At 38.9% G+C, this 15,042-nt stretch overlaps 1 protein-coding gene across 3 annotated transcripts in view; it reads left to right on the top strand.

Moving 5' to 3' along the window:
• The first annotated feature begins 1,492 nt into the window (after nt 1-1,492).
• The window catches only part of FNIP1 (folliculin interacting protein 1), a 121,862-nt gene continuing 108,312 nt past the window's right edge, over nt 1,493-15,042 (top strand). For all 3 annotated transcript variants that reach the window (XM_061189565.1, XM_061189566.1, XM_061189564.1), the window contains exon 1: nt 1,493-1,655. In XM_061189565.1, coding sequence (XP_061045548.1) covers nt 1,564-1,655 — 92 coding nt within the window. In that variant the 5' untranslated portion in view covers nt 1,493-1,563. The remainder of the gene's footprint in view (nt 1,656-15,042) is intronic.

Here is a 15,042-nt window from a genome sequence, read left to right as displayed (position 1 = left end):
TCATTCACAACACTGGTAGTTTCAAACTACCTTTTTTTTACTTATTTACTGTTTCCTCATATAGAAAGTTAGCCCTTTTTTGTTTTGGATCCCCAGTGCCTAGACCAGGGACACTTAAACATTGTGGAAGGAATAAATTCTTAATCACCTATAAATAGTGCTTTAAAAATTCTTGTAACATTGAAACTCAACAACACGTTGTTACATGACCACTGAAATTCTCCGAGATATATACTCTGCCTATTACTTTTCTTTTTTCTATATAAGACCACTTATTTTATAGCATAAACTCTAGATGCAAATCAGTGGGAGCTGGTAGCCACTTAGAGACAATTTGATTTGTATGCCTTATTAAGTGAAATTCTCAAAAAAGTATTTTAATCTAACCTTCCAAACCACATACCAGTAATTTCCAGACATTCATATCTGTCAGAGAATTGCGTCCCATGGTACAAAATTCCTCCTGCTGGAGGGGCAGTAGGTGAATGAGTAGGGGAACTGAAGATCTGTAAGACCAATTTGATCCAAACCCTGATAAATTTTGGTTCCCTGGGTTTAAGTAGACTGTACGGTCATTTATGAGCAATGTTTTTCTTTGGAAAGGGTTTTCCGCCTATTAAACTCATTTGTTCACAATTCCACAGTTCCTCTCTCTCTCCATACCTAGACACTGAGTGTAAATCCTGAGCCTCCTATGGCTAGCTCTTCCAAGGGGCTAATTCCCGGTGTGTCAGGGTTCGAGGCGCAAGTGGGAAACACCGAGGGCCGCTGCCCGCAGTGCCTGGCCGAGGCCGTCTCTGCCGGGAGGCATGGCTGCGGGGAGTGTCTTGGCAGGTCCTCCACCAGACCCGTGAGCCAGCCCCGCTCAGTCAAGCTCTGAGCCCAAACCTCTCGCGGCCCAGCGTGGGCGGGCCTGTGGTCCGGGGCTTAAAGTCCAGCCCGTGCCGCGGCCCCACGGGTACGCTCGCGCACCTGGTCTGCTCCGGGGACCGCCGGACTCCGCCAAGCGCGGACGGAGGCGCGAAGCCACAGAGACTGAGGGGGGGACGGCGGAGGAGGGGCGATTGCTAGTGGGGCCCTGAACTTCTCTCTTTGTCGTGGGTGCGGGAAGCGGAAGGCTTCTACACTCCAAAGTCCCTGGCGTCGTCTCCGCGGCATCCTGCTGTAGCCTCAGGTAGCAACTAACAGCGTCACGGAGAAGGACCGGGACCGGAGCACGTTGCTCCTTCAGGTCCCCAGCCACCCCAGTTTCCCGCCCCTCCCCTCCGCTCATGCCCCGCCCCGTGAGCTGCCACGTGAGGACATCCTCTGGCCAGCCTATGGGCGCCAGCTCCGCCCCACGGCCCCGCCTTGCACCCTGCTCCGCGCGCCGCCACGTGATGCGGCTCACCGCCAGCCAATGGACGCCGGCCTTGCCTCGCGCCCCGCCCCGCGCGCCGTGGCCGTTTGAAGTGACTAATTTCTGTCATATGACTGAGGCGCCTATGGGGGTGGCGGGGCAGCTCTAGGCGCGGGGGCCTGGCGAGTACCTTGTGGAGCGACCCCGGCCTGGCCGTGGCCATCATGGCCCCTACGCTGTTCCAGAAGCTCTTCAGCAAGAGGAGCGGTCTGGGCGCGCCCGGTCGGGACGCGAGGGACCCGGATTGCGCGTTCAGGTAGGTCGCTGCAGGGCTAGGGGCGAGCGGCGAGGGGCGCGGAGCCGATGGCCTAGTGGGCTTCGGCTTCCAGAGGCGCTGGGGCTTTCGGTGCTTACGCTTGAGCGGCAGCGTCGCCCCGGGACCGGGATCAGGGCCGCGGTCGGGAGGGGCCGGGCAGCTGCAGACCTGCGCTGGAGGGTTCGAGCGAGGTCCTCTCTCGCCCACCCCTCTCTCCCACGGTTGCCCCTTCCCCCTAGTCCGGGTCTGTTTGTTTACGTCCTGCTCGGCAGCCACGCGCTGCTCTGCCCCTCCGGACCCAGCATCGCGGCCTGAGCTTAGGGTCCACACGCCTTCCTGGCGACGCGTAGAGTTGGGCGCGGGCTGGATTGGACCTCTACCGCCGTCCTCCGGGCCGAAAAGTTCTCCCCTCCTCCCCGCGGCCAGTCGTCCTCTGGGTGCTCCATTCCAACTTGGTTGCTGTTGTGGAGAGAGCCGCACGTTTTGGCCAACCTTCGGAGTAGAGAACGCTGGAGGAGCGTGTAGGCAAGCTGCTGTTCTTTCAGGTTTCTTGTAAACCTAAATTGGAGGTGTGCAGATACCGGACCCAGTGGCCTTAATGTTGGCGAAGGAGAAATGTGAAACCTAAGAGGTTGTGGTTATTACTGACCAGAATAAAGCTGCGCTGAATCAAATGAAGCATGGCCGTAGAATTGACCATCCCCTTGGAACTGTTACTAAAAACGCGTTTTTAAAAATTGAGAACGATAGCAACATATTTTGTGGTATTACAGGCTTTGTTAGTTTTTGGTTACAGTACCTGTTGCTGATAGAAAAACTTAAAAATTGTAAGACAATAGAATATAAACCTGAATTCTAGGTAAAATTTAGTTTCGAAGCTGCATTTGAAGAAGGGATTATGTCTTTCAAACAGCCTTCATACTTGTTGCCGTGTGGAAACTTGTAAATGTAACTAGGCTAAATGTCAAATATCACTCAAACCTGGTAGGATAGCGTAGAGCCCAGTTGTACAGTAGTAGTAGGAAGAGATGAGTATCTGTTAAATTTTGCAATAGCCAGAGTCTGAAATGAGTGTACCACACTGGTTGAAAAGGTTTTGATAATCTTAAAATTATTCACTCTGTCTCGCTAATGCAGGTCCCATTAGTAAACATTCAGTAACTTGTGGAATTGAAGTACTAAATGGAAAGAAATTTGACTTTTAGAGGAAGAAAAATCTCAGTGGTGAACATCTTGGAACAGTACTTAGTAAAAGTTATCTAGCTTTTGGTCTTTTCTACTGGGAAATAAATGTCTTGCCATGCTTATCTAATGACTTTAAAGATTTCTTTAGTGTTTTTCTTTTGAAAAATGAAAGTGCAGTGTAGATAGTACTACATTGAGCCATCCAGTAAATCAAGGGTTAGTAGAAAGCAAGTTCAGGAGGGAAATTAAAAAGGTGACATTTGAATAGGTTTTCTATTTCTGGGTAAAGATTTACTTTGGGGTACCCAAGTTTCCAAGCATCTCAAGTTATTCTTGTGAAAAAAAGTTTATTTTTTTAAAATGTAAACTCTACTATATGTTTATGTAATACTACTTTAGAGTTGCCAAAGCACTTTCTCATCAGTTATCTCATGTGATGTTTCACAACAACCGTGTGAGATAGGGCAAGTAGCAGTATAGATAACTACATGATTCTTTTTATGTGTAAGAATTATGTGTAAGCACAATAACTGCAGTACAAGATGGAAAAATGCGTAGAAGTGTACATGTGAGGAAATGAAAACTGGGTAGTGTCACACACTTAGTAACTTGCAAATTTAATCAACCCAATCTTTTTTTTTTAACACCTTCATTGAGCTATAATTTACAAACAATAAAATTGAGCCATTTGAAGTCTATAGTTATATGAATTTTGTTACATGTATACAGTTGTGTACCCACCACCCCAATGAAGTTTTAAAACACTCCATCATCCAAAAAATTCCCTCATGCCCCTTTGCTATCATTTCTTAATGCCTTCTCACCCAGGGCAATCACTGATTTGCTTTTGTCTAATGACAGAAGCATTGACTTTTCTAGAATTTCATATAAATGTAATCATACTGTTTCTAGTCTTTTGTGTCTGGCTGTTTTAACTCAGAGTGATGATTTTGAGATTCATCCATGTTGTTGCATTTATCTGTAGTTCGTTCCATTTTTTTGCTGAATAGTGTTCCATTGTATGGGTATACCACAGTTTATCCATTCACTGGTTGGCAGACTTTTGGGTTGTTTTCAGATTTGGGCTGTAATAACAATGCTGCTGTGAACATTTGTGAACAAATCTTTATGCGGAAATACATTTTCATTTCTCTTGGAGTGGGATTGCTGGGTCATATGCTAAGTGTATGCTTAACTTTTTAAAAAAATTGCCAAACTTTTCTAAAGTAGTTGTACCATTTGTATTCCCACTAGTAGTGTATGAAGTTACAGTTGCTCCAGATTCTCTCCAAATCCAGATATTGTTAGTCTGATTTTTTAAATTAAAAAATTTTTTTGTATTGTAAAAAACACCTAACATAAAATATACTATGTTAACCATATTGGAGTCTCTTTAAAAATTTATTTTTATTTTTATTTATTTATTTAAAAAATTTTTTATTGAAGTATAGTTGATTTACAATGTTGTGTTAGTTTCAGGTGTACAACAAAGTGAATCTGTTATACATATATTAATACATATATCCACTCTTTTTTAGATTCATTTCCCATACTAATGGGTATAGTGGTATCTTGTGTAGTTTTAATTTGCATTTCCCAAATAATAAACGGTGTTTAGCATCTTTTTATGTAACTCATGTTTTTGAGTAGACTAAAATTTAGTTTTTATTCCAGTATACCATGGTTTCCTTCCTAGAATACTTTTTTGGTTTTGTTTTGTTTTAGTCAGTGTAAGTTGTTAAATAAGGCTTGGACACAGCCATTGGCAACTAACTATAGCTCAGCCTGTAAGAGTCAGTTCCTAGAGTAAACAATATACGAGGCCCAATAGTCATAAGCCATAATAGGGCTCTTGGGTAGGAAAGACCTGAAATAGAGAAGCCTTAGGAGCTTTTCAATATTGTTTTTCATGGTTACTCCACTGAAAAAGATGGTCAGGGATTACCCTCTTCCATTCAGTCTGAAGTCCCTTACCTTATAGGTTTCTGTTGCTTCGTCCTATCTAAGCTTCTTGAGCTGGAGGTAAGTGTGTAGGGTATCACAGGGAGAATATTATTTTAATCATATATAGAACTAAAACAGTAATTTGTTTTAATCTTTTAAAGAATTTGGGAAAGACAGGGAAGATACTGCTTTATGTTTTCTCCATCAGGCCACTTTTCCAGGGGAAGTAAGAATTAAGTGTAAGTCTAATAACTGCAGTACATATACAATGATTGCTTTAAAAATAAAATTTTCTTCATCTAAAAATGATGTTAATAATGGCAACTGTGCAGGGTTGTCATGAGGTATATTAGTGAAGGTAACACTAAACTGCGTTGTGTTAATAAATAAAGTCTCAAAAAAAAAGTTCTTGAAAGAAGCCTAATTTGACGAAGAAGATTGTTTTAGAGTTATATATCTGTAGGACATAATTCATGTTTTGTTCAAAAAACAATTTCTGTCTTTTTATTTTATTCCTAATACATGAACGTTTGCTTTTTGTCTGTATCAGTTAACAACCTCTTAACTAGTCTTTCTGTCATCACTCTTGCCTTTCTCCAAACTATTCTCAACAGTTCATCCTTTAAAAAAATGCTAATTCTGATCATGATCAGCAGGCAAAATGGTATAGAATTTAAAATCTCCACAACACAGAGTTATTTTAAGGATTCAAAGAGATAAGTCATGTTGAGCAGTTAATGCAGTGCTTTATAGTGCATGGCTTTCACAACCAGAAGTTGTTGTTACTGTGATGATCTCATGCTTATGTATAAAACCATTCAGTTTAGGACCAAACTCCTTAACATAGCCTGTGGTGGTGTAGCTTCTGTGAAGTCTCTAGTCTTGACCTTTTAATTTTTTTTAATAAGGTCATTTTTTTAACGTAGCCATTAATCTATTATTATCTCTTATATTATCTACTAATATTATATATCTAGGGACTTCCCTGGTGGCGCAGTGGTTAAAAATCCGCCTGCCAATGCAGGGGACACGGGTTCGATCCCTGGTCCGGGAAGATCCCACGTGCCGCGGAGCAACTAAGCCCGTGTGCCACAACTACTGAGCCTGCGCTCTAGAACCCGCGAGTCACAACTACTGAGCCCGCGTACCACAACTACTGAAACCCACGTGCCTGGAGCCTGTGCTCTGCAACAAGAGAAGCCACTGCAATGAGAAGCCAGCGCACCACAACAAAGAGTAGCCCCCGCCTGCTGCAACTAGAGAAAGCCTGTGCGCAGCAACGAAGACCCAATGCAGCCAAAAAAAAAAAATATATATATATATATATATTATTAGTTTATATATCTATTATCTACTAGTCTATATTCAAATTTTCTCAGTTGTCTCAGGATGTCTTTTTACAGTAGGTTTGTTTGAATCAGTCTGCATATTGAATTTGCCGTTATGTGTCTTAAGTAATTTTTATTCTACAACGGCCTCTCCTGCTCCCTTTTAAAAATAGCATTTGTTGTTTTTAAACTGGGTCATTTTTCCTATGAAATTTCCCACATTGTCTATTTGCCTGTTTGCTCTCTAATGGTTTCCTTTAATTCACTGGTTCCCAGCAATCTCTGTTTTAACAAGACCCTCCAGGTGATTCTGAATGCTCAAGTTTGAGAACCACTGCTATAACTTATTCTCTCTTTCCTGAAAACTGGTGGTTAGATACTTTACTAGATTCAGGTTCAGTTTTTTTTTTAATTAAAATATTCCACAGATTTTGCAGTATACTTCGTATCCATACGTAATGTCTGGTTGTCCCATTTTTTAGTGCTGCTAAGATTGATTAGTGGTTTCAGGTGGTATCAGCTTTATTCTTCCATTATAAAGTTCACCCTTCACTAATGGTTTTAGCGTCTTTTGTTGATTATTGCCTGAATCCATTATCTTTTTAGGGGATGCAAATGGTAATATTCTGATTGTTTAATTCTTTCTGCATTTATTTTCTGGAAGAACTTTCTCTTACTACTTATTTGGTTATTTGCTACAGGAAAGTCAGCATCCAAGTTTATCACTTTTCAGAATAATTTATGATGAGTTCAATGAAGGTTTTCATTTTAATTATCATTTTTTAGTATTACCATCACCTCTTGGATTTTAATGTGTTTTAATCCATTACAGTCAAATTGTCCCATATTTAGCCAGTGGAAGACTTTTCAAGTTGACTTCTGTGCCCTTTGACATGATCTGATCTCATTAATCTTTGATAACTTGTTGCTTTCTTCTGGCCTTGTCTTAATCTAATCCCCTTCCTTTTCTATGATTTTATCACCTTGGATTTGTTTTAGGTTTTGGGATGTGCCATGCTGTGCTGTTCTTTGTTTTTGGCATAGTTTTATATACCTTTTTGTTCAGCTTTTTGTAGTGATCGTCTGGGCTTATCCTAATTATTCTTTCTCCAGGAAGCCATTTCTGATATCTCCCTGAGTTTGGTTTCACTGTAATTTTCTTCCATAGGTTTCTGTATTTCCTTCTGTGACATCTATCACAGCTGTCATTACTTGTCCACACCTCTATTCTTTGCTTGCTTGAGAGCCCTCTTCAACTTCAAGGTGTATTTTGGAGTTAGAACCTTGTAAGCCACATGATGGGTTGTTTGTGGGGAACAAATGCCTAGGTTTCTGTCTGGAGCAGCTAGGTAGACGCTGTTTTTGAAGGAGAGACTATGATACTGTGGAGGCCTATCTTGAACACCTCATCAAAAGTAGCAGCTCTCTCCCCTATTCTCTGTCAGAGCACACTGTTTATATCCTTCATAGGTCTTTTTGCAACTTATCATCTCTCTCCCTCAAGTTCACATTTTGAGTCAGTGTATACAGCACAGTGCCTGAGCCTGTGCTCAGTAAATATTTGTAGAATGAATATATTAAATAATTTTAAGGGCAGAAAGAGTCAGAGGTTCTGTTTTGGACATCTGGTCTAGTGTTAATTGCTAATGAGATATTTATTTGTCAGTTTAATAAAGTAAATCTGGAGTTCACAGTAGAGCTTGGGCCTGGAGATAATGAACTTGGGCTTATGGTCAATGGTCAATATTAAAACTAAGGGAATGGGTGAGATAATCTAGGAAAAGGATGTATATAGGTAGAGAATTGGAAAGAACAGGTTTTGTCCTGAGGAAATCTAAAATGTACAGATGTGGGGGAGGAAAGTCTACAAAGAAAGAATGGCCAGAGAGTTAGGGGGAAGGCCAGTGGTGTGTGGCGTTAGGAAAGCTCAGAAAGGGAAGTGTTTAAAAAATGATGGAGTGATAAATTGTTTTGTATGCTGGTTGCTGATAGGTCTTACGAGATCAAAAACAGAAAAGTATAGTTGGAGTTGTCAAGTTGGAGATAACTGGTGATCTTAATGGTTTTGTTTTTTTTTTTTTGGGGGGGGGAAAGAGTGAGATGTGTATTCAATGAAAAGGGAGGAAATGGCTTCACTGCTAAAGCTTTCTATTTCTGTAGGGGAAGCAATCTGTAGTGCTGCGTTATCTTTTCACTTTCAGTATTCTGATTTTATGTCACATTTTGAGCTTCTGAAGTTCTTAAAGGCTAGCTTCTCAATATTATCAATGTTTGTAAGAATCATACTTAAGAAGTTTTTTGTAATGTGATTTTTAAACATTTGTTCATTCACAAGTTTTTTTTAATTAAGAAAAAACACCCCTTCATAAATTGTACCTTTTAATCTTATATTAGAGATAGAAGTTATAATATTCTTTACAGAGAATCCTGTGAGAGCGTATCTTTCTTATTAAAGTGAGAAGCTGAGAATTTTAAGTTAATTTCATGTTAATGAAATCAATATTTGGTTCTAAGAGTCTAATTTTGCAATAAGAAATGCAAATATTTTGGTTTTTTTTAAAACATCTTTATTGGAGTATAATTGCTTTGCAATGGTGTGTTAGTTTCTGCTTTATAACAAAGTGAATCAGCTATACATATACGTGTATCCCCATATCTCCTCCCTCTTGCGTCTCCCTCCCACCCTCCCTCTCCCACCCCTCTAGGTGGTCACAAAGCACCGAGCTGATCTCCCTGTGCTATGTGGCTGCTTCCCACTAGCTAGCTGTTTTACATTTGGTAGTGTATATATGTCCATGCCACTCTCTCACTTCGTCCCAGCTTTTTATTGTTAATTTGATTTGCTTTTCCATTTCTAAGTAGTGGTATTAGATTTGTTTTTTGGAACCATGTTTATTGAAAGAAAATAGCTTACTAAAAAATGCAGCTTTAATATTCAACTTATAAAACTTGGACCTCATTTCTTACTAATATAATAACTATTGTCTTAAATCTTGATGAGTTTAAGTTATCTTTTAGGAGAGACTTGTTTAAAAAAAAAACTCCCCCATGTAAAACATAACAGTATCTTCTTTATTTTTTTTATTATATTTTTTAATTTTAATTTTTTATTTTAATTTTTATTTTTTTCACATTTTTATTGGAGTATAATTGCTTTACAATGGTGTGTTAGTTTCTGCTTTATAACAGAGTGAATCAGTTATACATATACATATATCCCCATATCTCTTCCCTCTTGCATCTCCCTCCCTCCCACCCTCCCTATCCCACCCTTTTAGCTGGTCACAAAGCACCGAGCTGATCTCCCTGTGCTATGCTATGTGACTGCTTTCCACTAGCTAGCCATTTTACATTTGGTAGTGTATATATGTCCATATATACACTACCACTCTTTCACTTTGTCCCAGCTTATCCTTCCCCCTCCCTGTGTAGAATCTTCTTTATTAAAAGGAGTCCTAAACTAGTCTTACACAATCTTATTTCTGTTCCTGGCACTACCATTCTCTTAGTCTACCAAGTTGAAAGTTAGAGAATCATCTTTTACTCTTTCCTCTAATTGCCTCATTTGGTCATTTGTTAAGTCCTATTGATTCAAATTCTGCAACATCTTAGTTCTTTTTCATTTTCCACTGCCATCATCTCATTTAGACCTTTAATGCTTTTCATAAAAATTTGCCATAACTTTCCCACTTCGTGTGTGTTCCCCTCTATACTATCCTGCTAAATTGACTTTCTTAAACCATAATTCTGATCAATTCACTCAGAAATCTCCTTTGACTCCCTGTTGCTTAATAGAGGATTGCTCTGTGCCAAGCACTGCTCTAAGTGCTCTACACATATTAATTCATTTAATTCTCACAATAGATTTATTATAAAGTAGGTCTGATTATCCCTATTTTATAGATGAGAGAATAGAGGCACAGAGAAGTTAAGGACCTTGTCCCAGGTCACACATTTAGTAAGTGATATGATTAAGATATAAATTCAGACATTTGAGTTCCAGAGCCTTTTTTTAAACGAAGTCCAAACTCCTCAGCTTGTCATGTCAGCCTCCTCTAGAGTTGTAGCTTACTGTAATGGACCTGGGTTCAGATCCCTGCCCCAGTGGTTCCTGTATATATAACCTTGGGAAGCAGTATCATGTCGTCATTAAAGCTGCTGTGGTGTATGCATGTCACAGTGGGGGAGTGGATGCTGAAGAGATTGTCCATTGTACCTACCATCTTAGAGTTGTTTTGAGGATTAAATGGCATGGTAGTCTCTCAAATGTTAAAATTCCTTCCCACACTCCCTCATCCCTCAGTTTATTCTTTCCAGTCTTCCTTCTAATTTTTCCTCTAGCTGTGGGCTCTGAATCAGACTACTTGGTGTTTCTTGAGAATATTCTGGTTCATGTTTGCGCACTGCTTGAAATTACATGGCTACAACACATCTTTCTTAAGGCTACAATAGAAACCATGTTTTCCCATCAAGGCAGTTATTTTCTTGGGTTGTAATTGCTTCTTTATGGACCTATATACTTCACTAGACTGTAGGTTCCATAGGGCACAACCACGGTCTAACTTGTTTAGTGCTGTATTCCTGGTGTTTGACTCACAGAAGGCATTCAGTAAATAGTTGAATGAGTGAATGAATAAAAATAGTCACTGATTGAAAAAATTTTAATTCCTTTAACCCAGGATGTTTCTGTTTTGGGTTATTTGTCTAAAGTAGTTATTCCTCTGTACTTTGAGCACATTTTTCTTTGACATTAATGTTTACCAATTTAAAGGAAAATTTCATTGTTATTTTGATCTTTTTAAGATAGCGAGAATGGTCTGATTTTCCAGAAATAGGTTAGATTCTCTATTTATATCTCTTGTAACACCTCGTACTTCCCCTTCCTACCATTTTTCACGTTCAGAATATGTGTGTGTGTATGTGTGTGTACACAGAGTCTTCTCTGACGTACTCAGTATATGCTGAATGGATAAAAGAATGAGTAAATGAACTCATTCTTTTATCCATTGAGTAATGTATTCTTTTTGGTAGTGGGAGTTTATTTCAAGAACACAAGAGGTTTTGAGGTACCATGGAATTTCTTTTCCATTTGAGCATACTAGGTCCTTAGACCTTCTGATTGTTAAGCAGACCTTATGGGGAAATGGAGCAACAATTTAACCTGGCTCTTTGGGGACACAGCCAGAGCTCTAGGGATCTGCTTCCTTGTACTCACATTGCCCAGTATATAGTATCCCTTGACACAACGGCATTTTATCCCAAGTCACCCCAGAGAGATTACTCTGTAGTGTAATCCTAATAGAGTGGCAGAGTTGGTTTCAAGGGCATGTGGGTTTCAGTTTATACTGTTATGATCCCATTTGTAGGATGCAGCTGTCAGGCTCTTTGCAGCTTTTTGGCCTGCTTTCCCACCCTGTTGTGGTCTTTTATATAATTTTTAAAGTTTTCCATTTATATCAAGAAACTACAGATTGTGACGTTAATGAGAAGGTGAATGAAATCGAGTAGTGATATGATTCCCACAAATAGGGATTTTGTATTAAGTTTTATATTAATTTCTATTAATTCCTAATTACTTTAGAATATAAAACATATATACTATACATTTATAGAATGCAGAAATGTAATAAATATTATTTGTGAATAATCAAAGAAATACCTGAACATAGTTTAAACATTAGACGATAAAACCCCACGTTAGTGCACCTGCTATGACATAAGTGGCTCCTGGACCCTTGGAACTTCTGACTGGCTAGCTAGACAAGCTTTTTACTTGTGAATCTGACTCTAAATTTATGTGTTGAATTTTTTGCCCCCAGCCCAACAACATTATGGCAGGAATTTACTTAGAGTAAGTTCCTCCAACCCAGTCCTGAACCTAGATGCAACTGCTTTTTTAATTGTTTGGTGTTTAAGTATTTGCTTTTATATTTATAAATAATATGAATAGACTGTTTTATAAAAAATGTATTCATCTTAGACATCAATTTCTTGTATTGGCAAAGATTTAGGTCGTAAACATGCACACATATACACACACTCATGCATACCCTTCCCTTTCTTCTTCATTCTTCCAATATTACAATTTTTGGTTAGTTTAGATAATCAAGGTTAACTATATTATTGTATTATAAATGTTTACTGCTGAGCTAAATATATTTTATGTTTTATTGTTCTTTTTTTTACTTATCTCTTGGAGTTAATTGCCTTTTTTTCTTTTTCTTATTTTGGTTTGCCCTGTTTTCTTTGAAATCTTTAGCTAAGTATTACAGCTCCATAAAATACCTCTCAAAACAACTTGTCTCTCTTAGTTAAACCTAGTCGATAATTGATTTTTTTTTTTTTAATATTTATTTATTTGACTGTGCCAGGTCTTAGTTGTGGTCTGTGGGGTCTTTGGGGATCTTCAGTTGTGGCATGCAGGATCCTAAGTTGTGGCATGTGGACTCTTAGTTGCGGCATGTGGGATCTAGTTCCCTGACCGGGGCGAACCTGGGCCCCCTGCATTGGGAGTGTGGAGTCTTAACCACTGGACCACAAGGGAAGTCCCTAGATAATTGATAATTAATATTTTTTCCTCCTGGATATGTCCATCTTGGAACCATCTGCCCTTCTCTGGCTCTAGTTTGGACTGCTTGCCCTGTAGGTCTGCTCCACAGCAACGTGATGAGCCTTCCTTTGCCTTCCTCCTGGAAATTCCTTTGATCTTTAAAAGTTAGAATCTCCTGTAGACTGGCTTCCATGACTTCTTCGTTTTTGGATTGTTCCCTTGTTTTGGTGCTGCCTATCCCTCTTGGAGCTTCCTGAGAATGATTGCTTGAGATAAATTTTTTGAGACTTAGCACGTGTGAAAAAGTGTTCATTCTATTTTTATGTTTGGTTGGCAATCTAGTAGATACAGAGTTCTATGTTGAGAATCATTTTAACTCAGAAATTTGAAGGTATTGCTCCCTTGTCTTCTGTCTTCCAATATTGCTACTGAAAAGGCTGGAGCTGTAACTCTCAGCCCCCAGGAAGCTTTTGGAATTTTCTGTTTTCTCTTTGTTCTGAAACTTCACAGTGATGTACCTGTACCTTTGTTTTTTAAAAAAATTCATTGGTTTATACTTGATGGGACTTTCAATCTGGAGACGCCCTGAGGCTGGTGCAACTCTGACAAGTTTCCCAAGAAAATAAATATTTGTTATGTATAAGGGGTGGGTTAAGAGAGAGGATGAAGGCCATTTTGACATCCTGTGGAGGATATGCTTTTTGTTCCTTTGTCTCTCCTTTACCTTCCAAAGGGCCTTACATTTCCAAGGCCTTTGCTTCTCAGGGGCTCTGAGGAGATGAATCCTTTGGTTGCTCCTAGACATATATTGACATTTAGGTTGTAGCTGCTTATGTTTTTGAAAAGTTAGTTGCCACTTTTCATCTTTCAAATGTTTATTGAGGTCTCTTTATGCTTGAAATTTTTCCTCTCATATTCTCTTTGTCTTAAATATATATGTATATATGTATATATTTGAGTGCGTGTGTGTATATATATGTATACACACACACACACATTTCACTTACGGTCATTTGAATGGGATTTGAATGTATCAGTGCACCAGTGCTTAACCTGGATTTCCTAAAAAAGTTTTAAACTTATGAAATATTTCAAACCAAAAAGTAAAGAGAATGTTATAACACTACCCATCTTTAACAGTTATCAACATTTTGTTTCTTTTTGTTTGTTTCATTCTCTCTTCCCCCAACTTATTTTAAATATTAATACTATTATTTGTTGTTGTTAGAATATTTTAAAGTAAACTCCAAAAATCCTGTCATTTCACTCATGAATACTTGAGTATGAATCTCTAAACGATTACTATTATCCCTGAAAATGAACAGTGATTCCTTAATTTTTAATACTCAGTCCGTGTTCAGTTTCCCCTGATTGTCTCAGAAATGTCTTTTTAGAGTTTGAAGTTGGATTCTAATTTGTCTGTAGAATATTGCATATTTGGATTTGGATCTAATTTCATCTTCACTGTGTCCTTTACCTTGTTCCTCTCTCCACCTTATTTTCTTTAAATTGGGAGTTAGATCTCAGACTTGATTGGATTTAGGTGCAAGGTTTTGTTTTGTTTCTGTTTCCTGTTTGTTTTGTATTGTTTCCTGAGACTACTTCGTAGGTACGCTGTGTACTTCTTACTGCATTTTATCAGGAAGCACATAACCTCTGGTTGTCCCACTTTAAGTGGTGCTAAGGTTGATCAGCAGGTTCAGGTGGTGTGAGCCTGATTCCTCCATTTTAAAGTTGCCCATCAACTGTTCACCTAATGGATTTAGCTTCTATTTATGCTGATTATTAGATTATTTCAGTGATTCTCAAAGTTTAGTATGCATCAGAATCTCTTGGAGAGCCAGTGAAATTTTTGTAAACAATAGATGGCCCTTGGAAATTTGAGGACTGATGTTGATGTTTGAGTGCCGAAGTGGTTCTTTGTACCACAACTGTAGCTGTGATCTTCAGTTTTAGAAGCTTCTAATAAAGCTAGTTAATATAGGCTGTATCACTCATTTCTTGTGCTTGTATCTAGCAAACGTGTCTGCTATTTTTTAAAAAATATATAACAGCTTCATTAGATATAATTTACACTTTATATAAATTATAAATTTATAATTCACCCGCTTAAAGTGTGTAATTCAGTTGTTTTTAGTTTATTCACAAAGTTATGCCACCATCACCACAATCAGTATTAGAATTTTTTTTTTTTTTTGGCCGTGCTGCATGGCTTGTGGGGTCTTAGTTCCCCGACCAGTGACCAAACTTAAAGTGTGTAATTCAGTTGTTTTTAGTTTATTCACAAAGTTATGCCACCATCACAATCAATATTAGGATTTTTTTTTTTTTTGACTATGCTGCATGGCTTGTGAGATCTTAGTTCCCTGACCAGTGATCA

This window comes from Eubalaena glacialis, chromosome 4 (assembly GCF_028564815.1).
Source record: "Eubalaena glacialis isolate mEubGla1 chromosome 4, mEubGla1.1.hap2.+ XY, whole genome shotgun sequence".
NCBI lineage: Eukaryota > Metazoa > Chordata > Mammalia > Artiodactyla > Balaenidae > Eubalaena > Eubalaena glacialis.
The sequence above is the reverse complement of the archived record's forward strand: the minus strand, read 5'-3'. Positions and strand labels throughout refer to the sequence as shown.